General features: G+C 40.4%; 5 protein-coding genes across 5 annotated transcripts in view; 1 reads left to right on the forward strand and 4 right to left on the reverse strand.

The window, feature by feature from the left end:
* LOC134804153 (alpha-1,3-mannosyl-glycoprotein 4-beta-N-acetylglucosaminyltransferase A-like) overlaps positions 1 to 25,651 on the forward strand; it is an 88,666-nt gene that overhangs the window by 33,163 nt on the left and 29,852 nt on the right. The window lies entirely within an intron of this gene.
* On the reverse strand, positions 580 to 10,796 carry LOC134804125 (chymotrypsin-1-like). The gene is made up of 4 exons (XM_063777068.1): positions 10,449 to 10,796; positions 9,994 to 10,234; positions 6,549 to 6,673; positions 580 to 1,303 (listed from the first exon to the last, which is right to left on the reverse strand). Exons 1-4 carry the CDS (start codon positions 10,679 to 10,681, stop codon positions 1,129 to 1,131), a joined length of 774 nt encoding a protein of 257 aa, XP_063633138.1. The 5' UTR covers positions 10,682 to 10,796; the 3' UTR covers positions 580 to 1,128.
* LOC134805024 (chymotrypsin BII-like) lies at positions 11,576 to 14,205 on the reverse strand. The gene is made up of 4 exons (XM_063778316.1): positions 13,871 to 14,205; positions 13,271 to 13,511; positions 12,816 to 12,949; positions 11,576 to 12,195 (listed from the first exon to the last, which is right to left on the reverse strand). The coding sequence occupies exons 1-4, from the start codon at positions 14,101 to 14,103 to the stop codon at positions 12,021 to 12,023; spliced, it is 783 nt and encodes a 260-aa protein (XP_063634386.1). The 5' UTR covers positions 14,104 to 14,205; the 3' UTR covers positions 11,576 to 12,020.
* Positions 15,730 to 18,492, reverse strand: LOC134805080 (chymotrypsin-1-like). The gene is made up of 5 exons (XM_063778370.1): positions 18,295 to 18,492; positions 17,898 to 18,142; positions 17,057 to 17,297; positions 16,270 to 16,400; positions 15,730 to 16,003 (listed from the first exon to the last, which is right to left on the reverse strand). The coding sequence occupies exons 2-5, from the start codon at positions 18,128 to 18,130 to the stop codon at positions 15,829 to 15,831; spliced, it is 780 nt and encodes a 259-aa protein (XP_063634440.1). The 5' UTR covers positions 18,131 to 18,142; positions 18,295 to 18,492; the 3' UTR covers positions 15,730 to 15,828.
* LOC134805063 (granzyme C-like) lies at positions 19,124 to 24,440 on the reverse strand. The gene is made up of 4 exons (XM_063778349.1): positions 24,083 to 24,440; positions 23,549 to 23,789; positions 22,459 to 22,589; positions 19,124 to 19,314 (listed from the first exon to the last, which is right to left on the reverse strand). Exons 1-4 carry the CDS (start codon positions 24,334 to 24,336, stop codon positions 19,140 to 19,142), a joined length of 801 nt encoding a protein of 266 aa, XP_063634419.1. The 5' UTR covers positions 24,337 to 24,440; the 3' UTR covers positions 19,124 to 19,139.

Raw genomic sequence — 25,651 nt, forward strand, 5'->3', positions numbered from 1 at the left:
AAGCGGTTACCGTAGCCCACAGACAAAACATCCTCCAGACTTAGCATAGTCGCGCTACCCCGTCTGCCACGCATATGGTAATTTTACTCCATGTTCGAGTCGAAAGTGTCTTTGTGTGACGTCCGTGTCTTTGAACGGACCAACCACGGCACGGGACTTCGCTCACCTCGTCCCGCACACCCCCGCATTTTTGGCATCATCGGTTGCATGAAATAATTGCTCTAAACTCGGTCTAGAGGATTCCTAGTCTATGCCGTAGCCTATGGAGGTCTGTGACGTCAGTAAGAGTGATGTCGACAATTGTCGCACCTGTCATCACCGTGGTCAAATAGGGGCCTGGGGAGCGGTTCTCTCAATGTTGCATCGAGGAACGTGTTGCTTATGGTGGGGGGGTCAATCACGGTCTGGGCTGGTATTTCTATGGAAGCGAAGACGGGCATTGTGTTCATCACAGGGCCAGGTACCAGACCGAATTCAGGCGGTTTGACTGCACGTCGGTATTACGTGGAGGAAATCCTGGCTGATCATGTGGTCCCATTTCCCAGCCCGCAGTCCTGACCTAAATCCGATCGAGCACATTTGGGACGAGCTGAAAAGAAGAATCCTGGCCAGAAATCCCGCCCCTGAAACCTTATTGGAGCTAAAGACTGCAATCGAAGAAGAATGGGCGGGCATCCCTCAAGACACTGTAAAAAAAATATAAGATCGATGAAAAACCGTATGACTGTGTGTCGTAGGGCTAGAGGAGGCAATACACGGTATTAAAATGCTGAAAATTGTTTTAATTTTTCCTTGATTTCCTTAGAATCGCAGTTTTCCCAAAATGCATAAGTTTCACTCCAGTACGCATTTTTAGGGCGACAACGTTCTTAGCCCTGAAAGTCAGAAAATATTGGCAGCAAAAAAGTGTGAAAATCACATAAATTTATAGAGGAAAAGCCAACCTTTCATTAGGTATATAATATGTCACAGGTCACAGTAGTCGCTTACAGTTGTTACAGAAATTGATAAAAATTTTTAAAATAAAATGGGGTGGTCCGATTTCTTTGCAGATATGCCCCAAAACTGCTAGAAAATCACGACGCAACTCCTTTGCCAATCTCCTAAGATATTCATTAGACATATAGTTTACTTTCCCTTTTTGCAAAATCTTTTGAACAATTTGAGTTGTGTCTTGTCGATCCAATCCCAGTAATATGGTACGCTGGTAAACCCTGTTGTCCCCGTTTCCATATCTCGAAAAGAGACTATACCGACTTGACGCTGGGTCTTGGTATTTACCATAGGGCCGCCAGAGTCCCCGCTAGAAAAAAAATGACGTCTTAAAACAAAATTTGTTAACATTTAATGTTATCCAAAATTGGGAAGAATTAGTTTACAGAAATATTTTTTATTCATGTATTTTTATGTAAAAATATGATTGATTGAGAAGGCTTGGGACCACGCAAAATAAAAGTACCTAAGGTAAATGTGACGAAGACCACCATACCTATAGGTACATTTTTGGTTGGGAAGACGGTCATAGGGCAAAAACTCTTGTAGGTATTTATATTCGTACTGCGCTCTGACACAGTTAGAAAAGAAGGGCTTCGCTCCTTCTGCTCTACCAACCTTCTGTTTGTGGAATATGTGTTCAAGCGCAAAAGTTATAAGCGATGAAAGAGCTTGTCGACGGTTTTACCTGATAGACGGTTTTCGCCACATTGACCTTACCTAACTTTAGGTAACAAAAAGTATAAAATATTTAGTAAAAATTAAGTACCTATATTCCTTTGTGGGTCAAATGCCGCTGGCAACTATAGATAGAGTCGGACCAAAAAAAGTCTGCAGCAGATTTGATAGCCCACGCAGTGCAAGTGTCATTTATACGTCATAATTTCATAGAAGTTTGACGTTTAAAATAACACTCTCCCTGCGTGGGCTATAAAATCCGCTGCAGACTATTCTTGGTCTGACTCTAGGTACATTAAATCGCTGCCAATTCGAGACAATTTAGTGTTTAGTTCATCCATATGCATTGTGACGGATATTAATTGGTTAGTGAATGGTTGGTTAGAATGTAATAATTTAAAAAATAATTTGGAAAAAACTAAGTTTATGCAGTTTAAGGGGCCCACTGATGAACAGTCCGCCGGACAGAATCGGCCTGTCAGTTAGAACAAAAAGTTGACAGTTCCGAACAACTGATAGGCAGATACCATCCGGCGGTCTGTTAATCAGTGGGCCCCTTTAGTCAAAGGAAAAAAGCGCCAACCCTTAATATTACATATCAACGCAAAATATTGATAAAGTGCGTGTAACAAAATTTCTAGGCCTTTTAATCGATAGCGATATGTCGTGGAAGACGCATTCCGAAGAAATATGCAAGATACTATACCGATTTTCATATGCTCTATACAGATTAGCGAAAACTACCGACCGCAGCACCGTACTAACCACCTATCATGGATTCGTTTTATCAACTCTTCGTTATGGGTTAGTATTCTGGGGAAACTCTACACATTGACATTCTCTGTTTAGGGTACAAAAACGATGCGTAAGGGCTACCTATGGACTAAGCCCCAGGAAACTAGCATGCCTCGTTTCGAGTCGTTAAAGTTACTGACGTTTCCGTGTCTCTATATTTTCGAATGCTGCGTTTTTGTCAAAAGTAATTTGAACTTTTTCCGTTCAAAGAGCAAAAGCGAACATGCAGCCTAAGCCCTAGAAAACCAGCGCCATTAGTGAGTAGGACTGCGACAGCTTTGATGCAAAAAAGCGTACTGGTGATGGCGCCAAAGCTATTTAATAAGTTACCAGAATCATGGCAAACGGCACCAATACAAAAAAAAGTCCTTGCTATTTATTTTTTTACTAAATAAGTTTTTTTATAGTAATAACTGATTATTTTAATGATATTGACATATGCGAAAGGTAATGCATTGTAATTGTAATTTATTAGCATAATTATTTCCTAGCATAGCATAACATGAATATTTGACATTTTTTATATGAATTTACTTATTAAATTATGTTTGCATATGCCAATCTCATTACCCATGTAAATAATGTAAACAATATTGTATAATAGTTAGATAATAAGAAGTTATTTCGTAATCCAAAATGCACATCATAGCTGTTCCTTAGAATACTAAGTTACCACCTATTTGGGTCGTTCTCTCATTTCGTGCAAATCGGTGATGTTCTCTCGATTTGTAAATTTTCTTTTAAATGGTAAATTTTTGGGTTTTCATGCATTGTGGATTCATTTATTGACACTTTTATGCTAAAGGCACCTTCGTAACCTTATTCCTTTTCATTTAATAAGACTGGTGGTAATGAACTGCGCGCTGGTAATGAAATGGGCATGGATGGTAATTTTATCAGTGAAGGGTAATGAACAAACTTATGAAATCGCAATAAAAAAACTTTAGTTAACGAAAATTAACACCATTAATATAATGAACAACATTAAAATCACGTGTCTTAAGCGCTGTGCAGACGACCAAGCCGACTTAACAAATACTCCGGCTTGACAATCGCGACTTATGATTTACCACCTAGCTTGTAGCGATTGTCAAGCACAATTTACGTGATTGAAGACGTATTTCGTATTGTTTATTTATTTAATGATCACACAGCACTACATCAGTCTTGTCACCAACACACTGAGAAACTACATACTTTAATTTAAAATTAACATCCAAATACACTCGACTGCCAATCCATCCACCGTAGCTCCATAAACTCGCAAAATCTCAAGCACTCATGAGTCAACAGGAGATGCCTAAGGGTTATATTTCTAATGTCCGGTACAAAAAGTCTTACAAGCCTCTCTACTAGTTCAAGGCAGCCAGAGTCTCCACGAAAAGCCCAACAAGCTAAAAGTAGTAGGCTTAAGTTGTGCCTCACCTCCAAAGAAATGAAGCCCAGGGTTCCTAAAATAAATATTTTTTGGTAATACACCCTAAGGAAATTCCTTTGGACCTTTTCCAATAGTAGAATGTACGTTGACTCGTAAGGGATCCAGGCTAATGCTGACGCCTCCGACTTGCTTCTGACCAGAACATTGTAAAAAACTTTTATGGGGCAAGGGTCACGGAATTCTCTGACGTTGCGAGTGACAAAGCCTAATCTACTGAAGCTACAGTACCAAGTGCTTTGATATGGTCGTGAAATGTTAGCCGCGTATCGAATATGACCGCAAGATCCTTTACTGAGACGACTCTTGTTATTACAAGAGTCTATTGATCTAAGAGTCTATTGGCTCAAGTCCAAGAAAAAATTGAGCATGTGTAGGAAGGCAGGGCAGAGTCAGGACAGGGCAGGTCATTGACCATTATTCCAAATAGGAAAGGCCCCAAGATTGAACCTTGGCTGTCACCAGAACGAGTATCTGGTACGAAGTGGCCATCTTGGTCGTTGCGTACTGCGGTTGATCACGCAGATAACTGGCAAAAATGTTAAGCAAATGTGGATTGAATCCAATAGCGTCTAGTTTGTGTAGGAATACATCTTTAGGTATTGGGGTACCCTATGGGGAGATGAAGTAAACTAAGGTTACTTTACAACACCGATTTATTCTAACTCCAATTAATTATCTCAGAAGGTTGCTAAATATATTTTACACAAGGTCGACAAGGACCAGGCGGCGCCGCGATATCGAACTAGTTAATTAAGTAGGTATGTGCGCACTGTATGCCTTGCGCTGAGCGACTAACTGGGCTAAATGCTCCTTCGAACTGTATACCGAAAATGCTGACTCTAAATTGCGTCACCGCCATGTCCCTACACACCCCTTTAAGATATATGCAGGTACCTAAGTAGTCTGGACCAACAGCATAGAAGCCCGAAAAACTTACTTTGGTGTTAAGACCCCTTATGCAGGTACCTAAGTAGTCTGGACCAACAGCATAGAAGCACGAAAAACTTACTTTGGTGTTAAGAACCCTTACATTTTGGTAAATTAGATCCAGTGAAGGTTTCAAATCAGGATTCCGAACTAAGTATTACTGGTTGGTTTTCGTCTGACTCCCATTGACGTTGGATTTACGAAATGACCACGATTATCGGGCTACATAGTTGGAAATAAACAGGATTCATACATTGTCGAGGGTACTCCTATTTTGAAAGTCTTGGAGTCCCCTTTGAGCTTAAGTTCATCGACAGTGCACCATGAATAACAGCAGATATGCCCGTATGTCCTCCGATCCTCAAGCTATATTCCACAGATGGATGAACTTGCGATGGTTCACCGCCCTGAGAGGGATTTTACACCGCTTTTTACTGCTGGTATCAGTTTTCTGAGATTTATCACGCACGGATTGGGAATTGTCGCTTTTAACGGCGGAGGCACTATTATTGCTTATCGGCCTGTGTTTATATTTCTGTAGTTTCTGCCCTTTATTCCAAACATGTGCCCCGTTCTCTACCTTATCGTCGACAGGTATCACCTGATTCCAACTCACTTAGTCTCTTAGTAACGTGTCAAATTTCTCAGCACAGTCCTTGAGTGCGGTCTGGTATTATATGTAGAGCGCCAGATTAAATGTTAATCTACTGCGCTCTAGTTAAATCCAAAAAATCACCAGTTGGGCTCCCCTATATATTATTACAGTTTACAGTTTTAAATGCTTATACCAACATTCTATTTATAATAACTTAACCATCTTTCCATTAAATGCACTGCCTCAAATACATTATCATTACCTTCTAAATTCGTTCATTACCTTCCCTGGCAAAATTGGAAGGAAAAGAAATGAATGAAACAGATATGAATGAAGTTTTGGAAGTTTTCGTCGCCTAGGTCGGTTAATATCAGACCTTGATTTCGCAGAATAAGCCACACGAAAGGCAACCCTAAAATACATCAATTAGGTATAATTTTAATAATGTACAATTGGTACTTACTGTATATATCACTAGATGGCGATGACGATTTATCTGAACCACACTCCTTCCCGACACGAGAGAACGTAGGTATTTTCGTCAAAAGCAACATACGGACGACCGCTGTGGTAGCACGCGGCCAACTGACTGACGAACAATGTGTTGTATCCGCGGGAATTGCTATATACCCTTGCTATATAGCAAAATATAGCTAATCCATTTCTCGCGTCGGTAATGAAGAAATTGCTTGGACCATCACTTATAAAGCTGTATAGTTTTATTGTTAATTTCTTAGCGTATAATATTATAGGATATAAAACATAACTAAATTACTTGTTTACTGAACCAACAACAAGTTTTCTATTTTTAGTATCTTAAGGTTCAAATGGAGGTCAAAGTTTAACTTCACGCGTTACATGCAGAGAGGAATGAAAATAGTGGGGGTTAATTGTAAATATAAAGAAAATAACCACCTTTTTAGAATTGTTCATGGCGGGCCAATATACTTTAGGTCCTATGTTACAACCTTGCATTAACAGATATTCGAAAACACCATCACATTTTTGGTAAATTGCAAATAATACCGATTTGCACGAAATGCGAGAATGACCCATTTATGTACCTGTGGTGAACGAATAAAGAATTGATTGATTGATTGATTGATGACAGTTGTTACGCACGTGTATGGAAATCCTTTTTGAGGTGCGGTGCAGATGACTCCATTCAGATTACATTTCTTATTCGGATTCATCACGACCGCTTTTAGCCTCGTGCTGATACCTCCTTTTTCATCATTCAAATTTGTCTGAAATTCGACAATACTTTAGGAAAAGTTATAGATAAGATTAGTACCTATCCATTCGTCTTTGCGTTAGCTTGATAAAGGGTTTGTATCTAAATATTTTTGGCATTTGCAATGACATATGCCAAACGACTTGTGAGCCAAGAAAACTACCGAGTGGACACCAAACATAGTGCGGCGTCACGGCAGACCTCGAACAAGATGGCGGCACGATTTTGACGTCTTTCGGAAGGATTGGCCTAATATTGCCATAGAACGAGACGCGTGGAAGAAAGAGAGGGAGGCCTTTGCCCAGCAGTGGGAAACAACGGGCTGACAAATAAACTAGCAAAAAGCAGAGCTTTGTAAGGGCTCGCGGAGGTTTTCTACCTTAACGTACCGAACCGGTTGCTGTCCGGTACGCCTGTCTGTTACAGCTTTTACTTTGTCCTTTAAAAACGTGTCCAGACGACAAAATCAAATTGCCAATATCATCCACACGTAATATACAATTTCATAAGTGCATTACATCCTACACGGTCGCCCAGTACTTTTTGTAAGGAACCCAACTGGCTTTCCTACATAATGTTGGGTCAGCGAGCCAATGTTCTTGAATTTATTTTTGCGTCCACTCCTCACAATTGATACAAAAACTATCCCGTCTGGACACCTACTGGCGGTCATCACACTGCTCCGCACATAAACTAACACACACAGTTCCACTAGGTACAGCCAGGGTCCAGCATCAGCTCTATCTTGGGTAATGCTCTTCTAAGTTCTCATTAAGACGTGTCAGATGACCAAAACAGCGAGTTGCACCAAACCTGAGTTCCACTAGGTACAGCCAGGGTTCAGCATCAGCTCTATCTTGGGTACTAATCTCCTAAGTGCTCATCAAGACGAGTCGGATGGCCAAAACAGCGTGTGCCTATGTTGCAACAAACCTGAGTTCCACTAGGTACTGCCAGGGTTCAGCATGAGTTCTATCTTGGGTACTGTTCTCCCAAGTGCTCATCATGACGAGTCGGATGTCCAAAATAGCGTGTGTCTATGTTGCATCAAACCTGATCGAGTTCCACTAGGTTCAGCCAGGGTTCAGCATCAGCTCTATCTTGGGTACTACTTTCCTAAGTTCTCATCAAGACGAGTTGCATGACCAAAACAGCGTGTGCCTATGTTGTATAAAACCCGAGCTCCATTAGGCACTGTCAGGGTTCAGCATCAGCTATCTTGGGTACTGAAAGTACTGATCTACCCAGTGATCATCATGACGAGTCGGATATCCAAAACAGCGTGTGTCTATGTATGTTGCATCATACCCGAGCTCCACTAGGTACTGCCAGGGTTCGGCATCGGCTCTATCTTGGGTACTACTCTCCTAAGTGCTCATCAAGATGAGTCGGATGACCAAACCATAATGTGCCTTTGTTACACCAAACCTGAGTTCCACTAGGTACTGCCAGGGTACTGGGTCATTTTGCTGAACTGCACGCCGACGTTTCGATTGGCGTGCAGTTCCCATACAAGTTGCAGTCGGGCTGTAGTCCGTCTGTATCGGCCCTAAGTCACTGAAGTTTGTATTAATTATGCTTATCTTTATTTATAATTTTAGCAGTTCCAAGCAATAGTAACACTAAAGGCGCCATTCATTAATTACGTAAGACAATTTTTGCTAGCTGCTTTTTGCTTTTGACCCCCTTCCGCCCCTATGTAAGAAATAATAAGAATAGGCTGACCCCGTCCAGCCACCAATATAATTTATTTTCAAAAAAATATTTTTATGAATGTTTATTTGTACCTGTACAAAGGTACTTGAGCTCGTTTAAGCTAACTCTGCACCGTGTTTGATAGCATAGAGTGTGGAAGTATTATTTTAAACGTCATAATTTCATAGAAATAAAAAAAAATATCGCATCTTTGTGATCTTACTTAAGAACTATGAAAACCCCCTTCCACCCCCTTGTAAGAAAAAATAAGATATGTTCGACCCCCCCTCCACCCCAAAATCGTCTTACGTAATAAATGAATGGCGCCAAAACTGTATCTCGAACTGAAAATACCCGATGTAAGTTTGCTAACACAACATGACTGATCATCACATCGTCAGCGTCACAAAACATACGAGTAATTTGACCTCCGCAGTAAATATACAGCAAGATTGATTGTTCTAGTAGGTATTCACAAAAACTTAATTGCTAAAATGGGAATCAAACCAAGTGAAGCGAGGTGGGTTGAATCCAAAATTGTACCCACTTTGGTATTCATAGTTGTTAATGGCGTAAGCGCCATCGACATTATTAAACTTGAAAACACCACATCGTATTGTCTGAATACCCACAACACAAGCCTTCTTAAGTAGTCAATTTGTATAAGAATGTCCAATATTTATTTATTTATTTATTACTAACGCCATCTGTTAGAGAAAGAAATAATTAACATTAGCACGAATGTTAATTCAGCATTTTGCCAACAGATGGCGCTAGTAGTAATACAAAGTGTTATTACTTTATTTTATTTTTTTAGGTTTATAAAATGATATTTTTATGTATGATAACACATCTAGACATGAATTTAAATTACTATGTTAAATTTCAAACCTAACAGTGCAGTAGTTTTTCCGTAAAGTGTACCACAAGAATGCATAGTTCGTCGATTAGTGATAGGGCTCGCTTCGCTCGCCCTAATAATAAAATTGCAATGACAAAGCGTGGAAATGTCATCACTAAATGTCAAATTACTTAATAAATCACTTCTTTCTAAGTCGGTGCAAAGTTAGTTTAGATGGACTCTAGTATCCTTATTGAGAGCCTGAGACACAGGAGCAGTGTACTGACTACTGACTACCATATGATGAGAGTCATTTCAAAAGGGCTTAATTCTCTATGGACACCATACAAAAATAAGCATTTTGAAAAGACACTCCTCATGTGACTTGGTCTTATGAACTCACCAACACCAGCTACAACGCCCACAACGTAAAAACGAACAAAACACAGTTGCACTTAAAGTTTGTTAAGAGGGAAGTATAGCTACTGGAAAACGTACTTTTATCATACAATTTTCGTTTCGGGAGAAAACGTTTTCCACTAAATAAATCTTAACAAATATCACTTTGATTTTGATGTCGATCGTTTCAGCATAATATATTCTAGATTTATAGGTTTCACTATTTTTTAATTTTTTTGTACTTACTGCATATTTCGAAAAAAGGAAAACTTATTGTGTCAATAACATACTAAAAAACATGGAGAATGGAAAATATTAAGAAGTGGAAAAAGTTTTCTCTTTTTGTATGGACGATCAAGTGCTAGGTATACTTCCCTCTTATAATCAATTCTACTTACATTACCCCACCCAGCCACAGCCAATTTCTTGTCAACTTTGGCACTAAACTTCGGTTGTAATATCACTTTTTGCACTTTGGACCTGAATTTGACAGGTCTCGACAGGAACATGATTCCGATGTCAAATTTCACGATCACATCATCAGGTGAATAGTTCTTGTGAGACTCGTAGTTCAAGACACTTCGCGTCAATTTCGCTTTCTCTAATGATGAGTGGCCCATATAAATCCTGAATGATACACTGAAATAATAGTTTGCTGATGTTTTAGTCCTTTTCTTGGATCATACATATTATATATTATGGAAATAGTTAAAATGCTATCCTGGAGTGAGTTATTTTAATTGCAAGCATTGAAGATTTCCTCTTTATTCCTAATCTAAATCAATATCAACTACAAACATTCATAAAATTATTGGTTAAAGAGGAAAATTCGAGCCTAAAATGACTGACTCACCCTTTCACTTTCTTTTTCTTGGTGAAATCATCCAGACAGTGAGCTGCTGTCAGCACAGTTTGCGAGCTGAGGAGAGACCCCCCACAGGCCGCAACATTAGGGCCGTCAGTTATTTGTACGAAGGTAATGAAGGACCAGTCCTTAATTGAAACCTCACTGCCCCCTACAATGTAGGGATTCATTTTGGCAGCTGAGGCAGTCACTGCTAAACATAAGAGGAATATTGGAAACATTTTGAATATATCTAATGTCTGCAATGCTCAAAACTTATTGGAAAACTTTATGAGTGACCGAGGTATATCATAGTGAATAAAGACAAATAACTACATAAGTGACCAAAAGCATGCCACGATTCTTGAAAATTAGGAAGAAATAAGTACAGTACTGTTGTAGTTTCAAAGTGTCATAAATCCATTGATAACGTAAATAATGATGATTAATTTTTTATAGTCATATTTCGTATTATTAATTTCTTTCTCACCAGTTTCTGCATAAAACGCTGTATTAAATACTTGACCATATGGAAACTATACATATATGTACAATCTTCTCTTTTTGCTTCGTCTCGGTCCGACGTCGACATGTCAACACTTTGGAGAAAAGACGCAAACTACTCCTAATCAAACTATTATTAGTGCATGGCGACATCCAAAATATGCCCCAGGTCGTGTCATATTGGCTTTTCAAACCAATATTCCGTTCCCGGATGTTGCGATAAGAACGAAAAGGGAAGAAATGAAATATTTGCTAAGAATGGTTATCAAATTATCCAAATTACCTTTATCCAAATGTAAATGCTATTAAAATATTAAAACAGCGTGTATCTACTTTTTCCGGAACAATAAGGATCATAATAAATCGTCAAGTGCTTAATTATCAACCCTCAAACTCCTTACAAATCGACTCTTTCCAAAACAAAAAAAAACAAAAATTCCTTTCAAATTAAACTTGAAAATATCTATGTGTATTCTTTGTATTTATTTATTCATCTGAAGTATGGTTACCTACGTATCTAAGACTCTTACGAGGAAAATTATCAAACAAAGGAAAGGTAAATGACAAACTGAATTAACATTTAACCATTTTTATTGTTTTTTTTCTTCATATTTTGTATTGACGGTTATTGAATCAATAATATTTTGTTTATAATTAAATACACAGGTATACCTATTGATAAGATGATTTTACTACCACTTTCCACAAAATATTCGCAGCTACTTTAGTTGAGTCCCCCTTAACCATTCCCAGTATTCTGGTACGCTGGTCAAGATTGTGATCCCTGTTTCCACGTCTCGAACATTTTCTACGCGTTGTTTACAGTAGCAGGGGAATAGGCAGGGGCATACTGTAAAGGCCATCCTGCTTATGCCCTATGTTGCCGTCAGAAGAAGTTTCTCGGGCGGCAGTCAAAGGAACAGCAGCGTCAGGAAAAATTACGGACTGGTTGAAGGCTCAGCTGCATAAAGTTAAAATGTAAAAATAAACTATTTTGATTAGCCCCGAAATTACTAGAAAATCACGACGCAACTCCTTTGTCAATCTTCTGAGGTATACATCAGACATAGGTATAGTTTACTTTCCCTTTATGCAAAATCTTTTGTACAATTTGAGTTGTGCCTTGTTGATCCAATCCCAGTAATGCGGTACGCTGGTAAAGGCTGATATCCCCGTATGCATTTCTCGAAAAGAGACTATACCGACTTGAAGGTGGGTTTTGGCATTAACCAGAGGGCCACCAGAGTCCCCGCTAGAAAAAAAATCTATTATAAAACAAATGTTATCCACAATTGAGAAGATTCGTATATTATTATGGACTTACAAAAAAGCGTCAAATCCAACGAAATGCATAGGATAATTTAATTATAGAAGTCTGAGTAGAGCTCAAAAATGACCCCACCTGTATTGGTGCTGCGAGCGACAAAACTGTACAAGGCGCATGTTGACAGCGTCAAATATTGTACTTAATGCCGCGCAAGAGGTTTGAAATATAGAATTGCCAATCAGTAGGTACTTTTATTCACTAAACGCAACTTTATTTAATAGCGGGAAATTGTGTAGGTATTGGGTAAGTAATATTTAAAGCCGCGCGGGGTATATTTATTTATAGAGAAGGGATAACTTTCAGTGATTTATCAGATAAGTGTCAGTCATATACAATATTTATCGAGGTCAAAAATGTACTGAGAGCTTTGTCTATTTATATTCCATTGCTGGTCAAATCCCTATGAAAATACGATATATACGGAGGATACTACATTAAATCTGTGCCAAGTAGGGATAGAGTTAGCTCAGACGGAGTTTAATGTGAAAATTTTAAGCTGTTTAGTTCATGCATGCGCATTGTGACGGATTACAGTGGTTACGTACTTGTATGGAAATTCATTTTGAGTTTGGGTGCAGATGATTCCAGTCTGAAGTTTACATATCTTACTCGATATCGGCCTCATCACGACCGCTTTTAGCCTGTCGCTGACAGCACCTGTTAATTCATCTATATCTGTCTGAAATAAGATATAAAAAATTTGGAAATTTAGCTAAGGACTAGGTTAGGACCTAACCATTTATCTTTGTGTTTCTCTGCTGTTGTTTGTTTGTTATTTATATCCACTCTTTATTATATTCTCTTTAGCTTGAACAGAGGGTTGTAACGTGTTTTGTTAGTTAATATCCCTTTTGAGTGCCTGGAATATAAGAGCAGTGTACTTATGGCCATATGGTGTGGCTTGGTCTTATTTAATTCACCAACACCAGTTTCAACGACCAAAAGGTAGGAGCGAACAAACACATTTAGGTTAAAAAGGTAGTAATGCAATCCTACTTACATAACCCCACCCAGCGACGGCCAATTTTTTGTCAACTGTTGCACTAAACTTCGGTTGCAATATCGTCTTTATAACTTTGGACCCGAATTTGACGGGTCTAGACAGGAACATGATTCCGATGTCAAATTGTACGATCTCAGAATCAGGCGAGTAGTATTTGTGTGACTCATAGTCTAAGACACTTCGTGTCATTGTCGCTTTTGCGAATGATGAGTGGCCCATGTAAATCGTGAATGTGATACTAAAATAATAGTATGCTGATATTACTTATATCCCTTTTCTTGGATCATATGAAAATTGTTAAATGCTATCCTGGGGCCCGTTCCTCAAAAGCTTGTAACTGGTAATACAAGCGGATGTCACTCGATGACAGCTCTTTATAGAAAGGGACTTTCACTTATATTACAAGTTACAAGCTTTTGAGAAACGGGCCCCCGGAGTAAGTTTTTGGGTACATTTAGGTATATACTTTATATTTTGCTAAATGATTTGACAGACATTGCAAACTCAATGAAACAACTATAAGTAAATCAATATCAACTACAAAAATTCATAAAATAATTGTGAAATGAAGAGAAGTCAAGCCTAAAATTCACTCACCCTTTCACTTTCTTTTTCTCGGTGAAATCATCCAGACAGTGAGCTGCTGTCAGCACAGTTTGCGAGCTGAGGAGAGACCCCCCACACGCCGCAACATTAGAGCCGTCAGTTATTTGTACGAAGGCAATGAAAGACCAGTCCTTAATTGAAACCTCATTGCCCCCTACAATGAAGGGACTCATTTTGTCAGCTGAGGCGGTGACAGCGAAACTTAGCAGGAATATTTGAAACATTTTGAATATTTTTATGTTCTGCAATGCTTAAAATTTGGTGAAAAATGTATAAGTGACAGAGGTTATAAAGACAAATACTAGAATACTATAGGGACCAAACGAATGCCACGACTCTTTTGAATTTTAGGCAACAATAAGAATTACAGTACTGTTTTGGTTCTAAAGTGTCATAAATCCATGGATAACTTAAATAATGGTGATTAATTTTTTATTATCGTCATAAATCGTGTTATTAATTAGGTACTCTGTCCGTTCACTTTTGATCAATCACTTCTGCAAAAACCCCTGTATTAAATACTTGAGCGTAAGGAAATTATCCATTATAATATTTTTTCGATTACTCTTGGAAATGACCGACGTCAACATCTCAAAACATTGCAGCAAAAACGCAGGCTATTCCTAATTTCGTATAAGTATCTCTAATACCATCGCCCACACTGTTAACTGTACATCGGTGGACGTTATGCCTTTTGTAATAAGGTCCACCTATGTACAGTTAGGAGCGTTGCTATTTTACATTGCGACAGCCAAAGTATGCTGGATCGTGTCAGATTGGCAATGGCAGTTCAAACCAATACCAGGTCCCGGATGTTGGCTAAGAATGGTTATCAAATTATCCAAATTACCTATACTCATGGAAATGTTATTAAAATATTAAAACAGCATGCATGACCTTTATATGAACAATAAAGATCTAAATAAATCGCCAAGTAATAATTTACCTCCAAACTCTTTTAGTGCTAGGGTTGCCATACGTCAGGATTTGTCCGGACATGTCAGAATTTATGACCCTTTGTCCGGATTGCGGCCGGACTTGGCAAGTGTCAGGATTTTTAGGAATGACCTCATAAAAGAAGCGTGGGGAGGGGGTTACGGGTTCGGGGGGAGGGAAAGGGGAAGGTAGATCCACGATACAATACACCTAGGGTTTGCGCGACGGATCCGAAATGTATGGGAATATCCGCGGATCCGAATCCAGATCCGGATAATTTCATACATTTCGGATCCGGATTGCAAACCTTAAATACACCGCAGCGCGCAGCGCGCCGCCGGGGCGTCGTTCAAGCTACGCTAAATCTCTGTTAAGGGGCCCACTGATTAACAGTCCGCCGTACGGTATCGGCCTGTCAGTTGTTCGGAACTGTCAAAATTTTGTTCTAACTGACAGGCCGATACCGTCCGGCGGACTGTTATCAGTGGGCCCCTTTACAAGAAATGTCAGGATTTTTAGGGTGATGTCAGGATTTTTATCAGGACATTTAATTATTCCATATGGCAACCCTATTTATTTGTAAATCGACCAATTTAACCTTGAAAATGTCTATGTGTGACTTTTAAATGTATTTTTGTCTACGTACTTATAATAAAATACGGCAGTTGGACCAAAATGCTAACGGATTGGTGGCCGCTTTCGGATGAAAGAAGCGCCTGGCGTCCGTTGGCTCGTTGGGTGGATGACATTCGAAATTTCGATTCGATTCGATTTCGAATTCGAAAATCGCGGGACACTTCTGGATGAGACTAGCCCACAGGACCGGGATAAGTGGCGTACACGAAGAGAGGCCTATGCTCAGCAGTGGGCGACTGGAGGCTAAATAAAATGATGATAAAATATAAAGTTGATGTAATCATATTTTTCTGCCGTATGATCCTACGTACTCGACCGAGGAAAATTATCAAACTCAGGAAACATAACTGGACAATCTGAATTCACATTGAATCACTTTACTTCGCCTGTCCACAAAATTTCTGGAACAGTTTTAGCTGCGTTCTTCTTATCCATTCCCAGTATTCTGGTACGCTGGTCAAGATTGTGATCCCTGTTTCCATATCTCGCACAGACACTATCCCGACTTGGTGACGGGTGACAGCGTTTACAACGGGACCGCCGGAGTCTCCACTGGAAGAAAAAAAATGTATTCATACATTTTTGTAACTTTTTTTCTAGGCTTACGCCCTACTGCTCAGCTATTCCTATACTTGGCCGTTTAGAGTGAGACCAAGAAAAAACTGCAGCGATTTTGATAGGCCACGCAGTGCAAGTGTTATTTATACGTCATAATTTCATAGAAGTTTGACGTTTAAAATAACACTTTCACTGCGTGGGTTATCTAAATCGCTGCAGACTTTTCTTGGTCTAACTCTAGCTACACACAGGCTACACACCTGTATGGGTATTCCTTATTATTCTTAGCGCAGATGACTCTATACAAATCCCTACATTTCTGGTATGATTTCGGCTTCATTTCGACCGCTTTTAACCACCAACTGGAACTACTTTCTTCACCTGGTTCCGTCTGAAATTCATCAATGTGAATTATAGAAACCTTGTATATTACGTCAATGTTTCGTTATCCGTTTGCTGTATTGTGTATTCTCACCATCATCTTCATGTTCCTCGCGTTGACCCGGCATTTTGCCACGACTCATGGGAGCCTGGGGTCCGCTTGGCAACTAATCTTAAGAATTGGCGTAGGCACTAGTTTTTACGAAAGCGACTTTGACTTTCCAACCCAGAGTGTAAACTAGGCCATATTGGGATTAGGACTGTTTATTTGCCAGAATACGTTACAATTAGGTCTTAATACAGTTTTAGAATCAGTACTCAGTCAACATAAAGCCATTATGCAAAAATCTTTGTAACTTACATTTACTAGGTAGGACTGAGGTACATCAGATACACATGCATAAAATTTAGTCCGGTTTCTCACGATGTTTTCCTTCACCGAAAAGCGAATTTGCTATATTAAGTTTTTTAACATGTTACTCTAAATCTGTCAAAGGCGTTTAGTGTTTGCGAATGATCCCAGAATTTTTGGAGTTATAATGTTAAAAACCCGTATATTAATGGGTCCAACTTTCACCCTTAAAAACCTGTGGTCTGTTTCATTGGAAAGTACGTTTGCAGTGCCATCTGCGTTAAGTTTTGCGCGATTATCCTCATTCGACTTACATTGCCCCACCCAGCCACCACCAAAGTCCTGTCCTTGTTAAAACTAAAGCTGCGTTGCAATATCGCCTTTTGAACGTTGGCCACGAAATCGACAGGCGTCTTCAAGAACATGATACCGATGTCAGCGCTCACGTCAAAATCGTCAGGCGAGTATTGTTTGGGTGTTTCATAGTCTATCACTTCTCGAATCATCCTCGCTCTAGCGTGGCTCGCGTGGCCCATGTAAATCTTATATGTGATTCTGAAATAGTTATTAGAGTTGTTTTATTTATCATCTTGGGTTATCTGGTCAATAAGGTCAAAGATAGGGTACGTGAGCCATCTAAAGGCGCACCAGAGAGCGGATCAACTACACTCTAATAATGCGATATACATATTGCCTACTCCAGAGCACACAGTCGCTGTGAAATTGGTCAGGAGAGCATTATCAAAGTTAAAGCCCTAAAGACCAACATATAAAATTTATTGCAGGGAAGACCGTCATAAGGCAAGCATTCTCTTATTTGTATAACTACGTCGCTCAGACACAGAAAGGAAGAGTCGATCTTCTATAATTGGAGTATGTGTACGAAAGAGCTCTTAGACGGTCTTACCTTGTAGGTGGTCTTCCCAACATTGACCTTAATTGTAGTTTAAGACTTTCTAAAGTAAAGTTTTTGCTTCTAGACGAGAGGAAGTTATTTTCAAGAATTTAAGATCTCATCTACATTTCTAGCATCTGGATAAGTTTAATAATATGACACTAAATTTATGAATTGTACCAAATCAGGGCCGCTTAAAAGTAAATCAAATCCTCCAGGATTGGACAACACAATTGTGAATAGAAGAAAATCTGACTCACTCGGCCAATGTCTTTTTCTCTGTGAAATCATCCAGACAATGAGCAGCGGTCAGCACAGTCTGCGAGCTGATGAGGGACCCTCCGCACGCCGCCGCGAAATATGAAAACTGTGATATCTCTATAAAGGTGATAAAGGGCCAATCACTTATAGGAGCCTCTGTTCCTCCCACTATAAAAGGCTCCATGTCGGCTGATGCAACGGCGAAGCTCAGCAGGAACATTAACATTTTCATGCTCTAAATGACCTAAAATTCAGTATTGGGCCCCATACATTCCACAACTCTTCTCTTTCCGTACAGAGTATAAATTCATGAGTGGGGCAGTTCATGAATTTCATACTTGTAGGGAGGCTCTGTTGGAGATTTAATAGCAGTACGATTACGACACGATTACTTACTCGTATAATTACATAATCCTATTTTATCTACACACTTTCAGTACCTATACCTACTGGTTTTGTACCTACAACTCTAGGCTTATTTCGATTTTCTTTCCCTCGGAAGTTTTAAGTACAAATGACCAATTACAGTTGTGAGCCACTTAGAAGGTGAAAGGTTCAATTAATAGAGGATTTATAGAGGCTCTAATCACTAAACATTCACCACACTCTTGAACATTAGGCAATAATAAAAATTCTATACATATCTATAGCCTAATATAGCTATGTGCAATAAATCCATCGTCAATTTGGTTAATGATGATTAAGTTTTTATATCGCCATCTATAAATCCATCGGTTCGATCTTGCTCGTTCACATGTTTCTGGCAAACCCCAGTATTTGAACGAATCGAAAGTGTCCATATCTCACAGGGGCTCTCACAGGGAACCATCATAACGGCTATCAAAGAACACACTAAGTCCAAACTTCAAAGAGAATGGGGACACTCTGAACGAGTCTAAAGCACTCAAAGCCCTTACTTAGCAAAAGACAACTCCAGATTATAACGGAGGTGTTTTCAGGCTATTACACAGTCAAAGAAGTTTTAGCCAAGATGGGACATTCTGACGACACCGATTGTCGAATGGGTGGCGAAGAGGACGAGACAGTAAGACACCTAATGTGTGAATGTCACGCCCTCGCCAGACAAAGTATGCAGGACTTTGGAGCAGGTTATCTGGAACCAAAGTTGCCCATGAGCGCCATCATCCGGCACATAGAGATGGTCGATAAGCTCTTGAGTAGTTAAAGGATCATTCTTAAGGGGGCAATTAAATGAGAATCTGAATTTACGTTTAACTAGTTTACTTTTCCTGTCCACAAAATTTCCGGAAGAACTTTAGTTGCGCCTTTCTTATCCAATCCCAGTAATCCGGTACGCTGGTCAAGATTGTGATCCCTGTGTCCATATTTCTGATGGACACTATTCCGACAAGGCGGCGGGTGTCGGCGTTTACAACGGGGCCGCCGGAGTCTCCACTGGAAAAAGAATATGTAGAATTCACAATTTCTTGACTTGTTTTTTAGGGTTCCGTACCTCAAAAGGAAAAAACGGAACCCTTATAGGATCACTCGTGCGTCTGTCTGTCCGTCTGTCCGTCTGTCACAGCCTATTTTCTCCAAAACTACTGGACCAATTAAGTTGAAATTTGGTACACATATGCAAGTCTGTGACCCAAAGACGGACATGTAATGAAAACAAATGAATTTTAAATATAGGGGGCACTTTTGGGGGCAAAATAAGAAAATTAAAAAACAAAGTTTTGCAAACCATATCGTGTTACATATTAAATGAAAGGGCTTATTTTAAGGGTCTCAAATATATTTTTTTTATAATTTTATAAAAATAATTTAGAAGTTATTTAAGAATATAGGCAAAAAATTACCATCCCCCCCTTAACTCCGATACCACTGGGTCAAAAATGTTGAAAAAAATACTCATAATAGTTCTTCACCTCTAGATGACAGGAAAACCTATTAGAAATCTACAGTCAAGCGTGAGTCGGACTTAAGAAAAAAAACGCGGTTGGGCTGTTTTAGGGACACAGACGTTATGGTTTACGTGAAACGTGGTGTGGACAGCTATTGCGAAGGCCGAAGGCCGAGCTACGCGTAGGGCCCAAGGCCCGAAGCGTCCCGCTGAGGCTCATTGAAACGCGCGGCCGAAGGCTGAGTTGCGGGAGGTTAGTGCTCAAAAAGAGAACAGTTCTTTATAGTGTACAAGTTATAGTGTAAAACCTATAAGAAGTCTGCAGTCAAGCGTGAGTCGGACTTAAGAACAGAAATTGCGGGTAGGCTGTATCAGGGCCACAAGTCACAACCGCAATTGTTTACGTGAAACGTGGTGTGGACAGCTAGTGCTAAGGTCGAGGGCCAAGCTTTGCGTGGGGCCGAAGGCCTGAAGCATCCGAGAGAGGTGCACCTCCACGTCCTCCACGCAAGGTCGAATGATGAGCTGCAGGAGGTTAGTGCTCAAACATATAACAAATAATTGGTTTAAGTAGCTAAATGAGAAGGTCGAACTGCTGTGTCAGACGTATATCTGTTATCTTGAAATAACAGAGATACCTACGCCTAACCAACGCAAAAATAATGTAGGCACTATGTTTAACTTAATATCAATGTCAGTGTCACAAAATCAGTCGCCGCGCGTCTCGATCGCGCGGAATCTGGATGCGGGGCGATCTGAACGGCGGGCGGAGCCCGACGTCACTACTCTGGGTGCCGCAGGCACCCAGCGCGGGTGCGCATGCGGGGCGATCTGAACGGACGGCGCAGCCCGACGTCACTACTCTGGGTGCCGCAGGCACCCAGCGCGGGTGCGCATGCGGGGCGATCTGAACGGCGGGCGGAGCCCGACGCCACTACTGTGGGTGCCGCAGGCACTCAGCGCGGGTGCGCATGCGGGGCGATCTGAATGGAGGGCGCAGCCCGACGTCACTACTCCGGGTGCCGCAGGCACCCAGCGCGGGTGCGCATGCGGGGCGATCTGAATGGAGGGCGCAGCCCGACGTCACTACTCCGGGTGCCGCAGGCACCCAGCGCGGGTGCGCATGCGGGGCGATCTGAACGGAGGGCGCAGCCCGACGTCACTACTCTGGGTGCCGCAGGCACCCAGCGCGGGCGCGCATGCGGGGCGATCTGAACGGAGGGCGCAGCCCGACGTCACTACTCTGGGTGCCGCAGGCACCCAGCGCGGGCGCGCATGCGGGGCGATCTGAACGGAGGGCGCAGCCCGACGTCACTACTCTGGGTGCCGCAGGCACCCAGCGCGGGCGCGCATGCGGGGCGATCTGAACGGAGGGCGCAGCCCGACGTCAGTACTCTGGGTGCCGCAGGCACCCAGCGCGGGCGCGCATGCGGGGCGATCTGAACGGCGGGCGCAGCCCGACGTCACTAATCTGAGTGCCGCAGAGATTATTATAGCGGGAGATTTCAATATTAATTTTCGGGATAATAAGACAAAAAATTAAATATCACAATACCCTTTATCGCTCGGTTTTAGCCCACAAATTAAAGAATACACTACAAGGCAGAATACCACAATAGATAACATATTTAGTAATTTCCCACTACAATCCGGCACTATACATACTTTTTTCAGTTACCATAATCAAATATGGGTTAGGTTTGAAAAACCTTTGTAGAGTCTGTGCGAAAAGAGAAGAGTCGTGGTATGTATGGGGCTCAATACATTCCACTATTCTTCTCTTTCCAAACAGACTCTAACTTAGTTATAATTTTTTTTTTTTGTATTCATTATTAAAAATTCAAAATTCTAATGTACTTAAATTATTCTGCACGAAGACCTGAAGGGCCCTTTGACAAGTTCAGAACTAACCATATATTTAAAACAACAAAATTTCATTATAAAAATCTTAAAATAAATCAATAATTATTACAATACAGGTATAGTAACTATTAGTCTTAATGGTTAATAAATACATTATTTTTTTTAGACTTAGATTCCTTATTGCGACGTACGGAACCCTCTCCAAGCGAGTTTAACTCGCGCTTGTCCGGTTTTTATTTTTCTTAGCCTGTGATTTCCACGACTCCTTATGTCCTCCTCCTTACATTTCTCGATTTATTACAGTTCTATTACTTACCTACTTCCCAAGGCCAGTTATGTATGTCGAGTACTCGTTTAATTCGATCTGCGTTTTACCCATTTGGCTTTTTACTCCTTCAAGTATCCTGTACCTTTAAACTTCATTCGATAGCGTAACGAGACGTACTTACGCGTTTGCGTTAAGTGTCATTTTGAATGGGATTTTGAGTTTCCAAAACGTCCCGCTTGGCGCGCTGTTCAAAATCCCATACAAAAATAGACATAACATAAACGCGAACGCTTTGTCACGCTATCGAATTAAATTTACACTAAGGGTGCCGCATTTGAGGATGACGCGCGTTGAAAATGAAACCATACTGTTTAAAACTGACAATCATGTTTACTTTGAAAGAACTTGGATATTTCGTTACATATTGCGAGTGTTGCGTATAATTAAACGGTTGTCAAGCCTGTGATAATCATTTGTGCTTATCTTTCATTTTGCCATTTGTGTTTGTTAGAAAGGGACAAAAATTGCTTAGTTTTATGAATAAGGGGATATAAGTACTTACGTAAAAGGGTATCCCTTTTCACTCGCCGTGCATATGGCTCTGTGCATATTTTTACAGCTTCTGTATTTCTTTGCGGTCATTTGGATCGCTCTCAGCCTCTCGCTACTGGTTCCTTTTCTTTCTGGGTCTATCTGGATTACAACATATTTTCCGAACGTTAAAGGGTCACTAGGTCATTAGGAAAGGTAAGGGGCGCGACGAACTAATGGCCAGACCACCTGGGGCCATACTTTAATTAAAAACTGTCATGACCCTCATTCGACGCGAGAGATATAGGTACCCTTCAAAACGCAACTAGTATTCGAGTAAGATCTGGCTCCAATTTCACCACGGTGACAGGTGCGACGAATTGTAAAATCACTGTTGCTGACGTCACAGGCATCCATGGGCTACGATTACCACTTACCATCGGGCGGGCCGTACTCCTGTTTGCCACCATCATTGTATTATTTAAAAAAACTTTATTATATCGGATAAAAACAGATATTTCTCTTGCGAGGTTTCTGACAATTGTCAAAGATTTAGAAGAATTGTAGGTAATTCTTGACAGGTAATGAGTTATATGTCGGAATTTCGTGACAATTGTAGTGTTTCTTGTGACAATTGTCAGAAACCTCGCAGGAGAAATATCTGTTTTTATCCGATATAATAAAGTTTTTTTAAATAATACAATGATGGTGGCAAACAGGAATACGGCCCGCCCGATGGTAAGCGGTAACCGTAGCCCATGGATGCCTGTGACGTCAGCAACAGTGATTTTACAATTCGTCGCACCTGTCACGTTGGTGAAACAGGGGCCTGGTATGCCTGGGGACCTACCGCGAAAAACGATAATTGAAATTTCCTTAGAGTTCGACTAAGATAAGCCTGCAATCATTTTGATAGAACACGCAGTGCAAGTGTCATTTATACGTCATAATTTCATAGAAGTTTGACGTTCAAAATAACGTGTGCTATCAAAATCTTGGCAGACTTTTCTTGGTCTAACTCTATCTGCCTCTCTATTTGCATATTCGAGCGATAGAGAGGCAGATGAAGAAACGGGTTTCGTTTCTCGCGGTAGAGCCTCTGGACTCTGGATTCAACTTACACCGCCCCACCCAGCCACCACCAAATGACTGTCCTCTTTAAAACTAAATCTTGGTTGCAATATCGCCTTCTGCACATTGTCAGAAAATGTGACAGGTGCCGTGAGAAACATGATGCCGATGTCAGAACGCACGTCGGCGTCTTCTGGCGAGTAATCTTCGTGTGTCTCGTAATCTGCGACTTTTCGAGTCATTTTTGCTTTTGCGTGAGATGAGTGGCCCATATATATGTTGAAGGATATTCTGAAATTGTAATTTATGTTGTACTTTAATCTCAAGGACAATTTGAACGTATGTTTGATAGCTAAAATGCCAAGATTTGGGGGAAGATCGGCATATAACTTGTATTGCAAGTAAGACCGTTATAGGGCAAGAACTCTCGTATTTCGTTGAGACACAGAAAGGAAGAGCTTCGCTCCTGCTCTACCGATTCTCCGTAAGTGGAGTATGTACACAAACGTGATTAGAAGCGACGAAAGAGTTTGTAGACGGTCTTACCTTACGGTCACTATCTCTATTGTGGAAAGATAACCCACCCTGTCATATGTGCTTTCTTCTCTGTGATATCATCCATACAATGTGCTGCACTCAACACCGTCTGCGAGCTGACCAGGGACCCGCCGCACGCCATCGCAAACAAATCAAACCAGGTTACTTCTACAAAAGCAATGAACGGCCAGTCTTCTATGGAAACCTCTTGCCCTCCCGCTATGTAGGGCTCCATTTTGCTAGCTGATACAGGAATAGCGTTCAGCAGGAGGATGTGGAAAATTTTTACGTTTAAATACATTATTATTAGGGTATTTGATCGTTTCCCGTTCCCATATTATTGGTATCAGTCCATCAATTTAACAATTTTTGTACACTTTAAAGTACTTTTAATTTGACCAGCCAGCCGTTAGTCAACTTGAGGAAAAATTAAGAATTCAATACATTTACGGTGCGTTGAGGTAAGTACAAAAAGTCCTCAGTAATTCCGAATCACGTGTAATATGTTTGGTGATGGCAACATTGTTCCAACTGTCACTTATTTAGCTGTGACCCGTCGCTCATTAGTCAAGGTCCACTGGATGTGCAAAGTCCTGTGATTAGGACAAATTCTTTACTGGAGGTATTGCCGTTAACTACTCGACGATTTTCACTCTTGCTACATCTCTCCTGTTACTTCTATCAGGTAAAGGATATACAACTGCTATAACCAAATACTAACGTAATTTTTAAATTATATTTGATTTATACCATTTATTTACATGACACTACCATACCATACCACCACCACCATTTATTTAAATAGAGACTGTGCGTAAAGGGAACAGTCAGTAAATTAGAGATGTCCCGAATACCGTTTTGGCCAAATACCGAATACCGAATATTCGGCCCCTGTCTCGGCCGAAGCGTCGAATATTCGGCATAACATGCGAACATTTTGAGTCACAATTATTACGAAAACTGTTCACCAACAAAGCACAACATCTGCTAAGATAATGTTTTTGGGTCAAACAGATCACTGTGTTATGTCTTTCCTGTAGAGATACACAAGAGTTAAGGGCTATAAAGGTTAATTTTCTTATTAAACCCTTATCCACGTGAAAAGGTCCTCCTTTTATTTAGAGAACTATGATAAAATCATTGCTTACACGCCCACAAGCTGTTAACTATAGCCCACAGGAGAGAAAAATGTGCTGTTCGCGATAACACACTAGTTTTCTCTCCTGTGGGTTAACAGCTTGTGGGCACAGTGATCTGTTTGACCCTTTTATGTAGTTAAAATCAATCAAATCAGACCCATGATAAAAATAAAATATTTTTTTGTAATCCATATATGCTCAAAAAAAGGGTTCCCATATTTAACAACTTTCTAAGAATACATTTTATATGAAAAATACCTACTTTCTTGTTAGTTGTATTTTGTAATTTTTCGTTTTAGGTAGGTGCAACAGATATTCGGAATTCGACCGAATAGTAGGCAACATTCGGCCGAATACCGAATAATCGGCAAAGTGACGAATACCGAATAGTTGCCGAATATTCGTGACATCTCTAATACAAATGTTCAATCTTACCCCAACGCACCTTTCTGTTATATAGTCGTTAAATCGTCGATA

Source organism: Cydia splendana, chromosome Z (assembly GCF_910591565.1).
Source record: "Cydia splendana chromosome Z, ilCydSple1.2, whole genome shotgun sequence".
NCBI lineage: Eukaryota > Metazoa > Arthropoda > Insecta > Lepidoptera > Tortricidae > Cydia > Cydia splendana.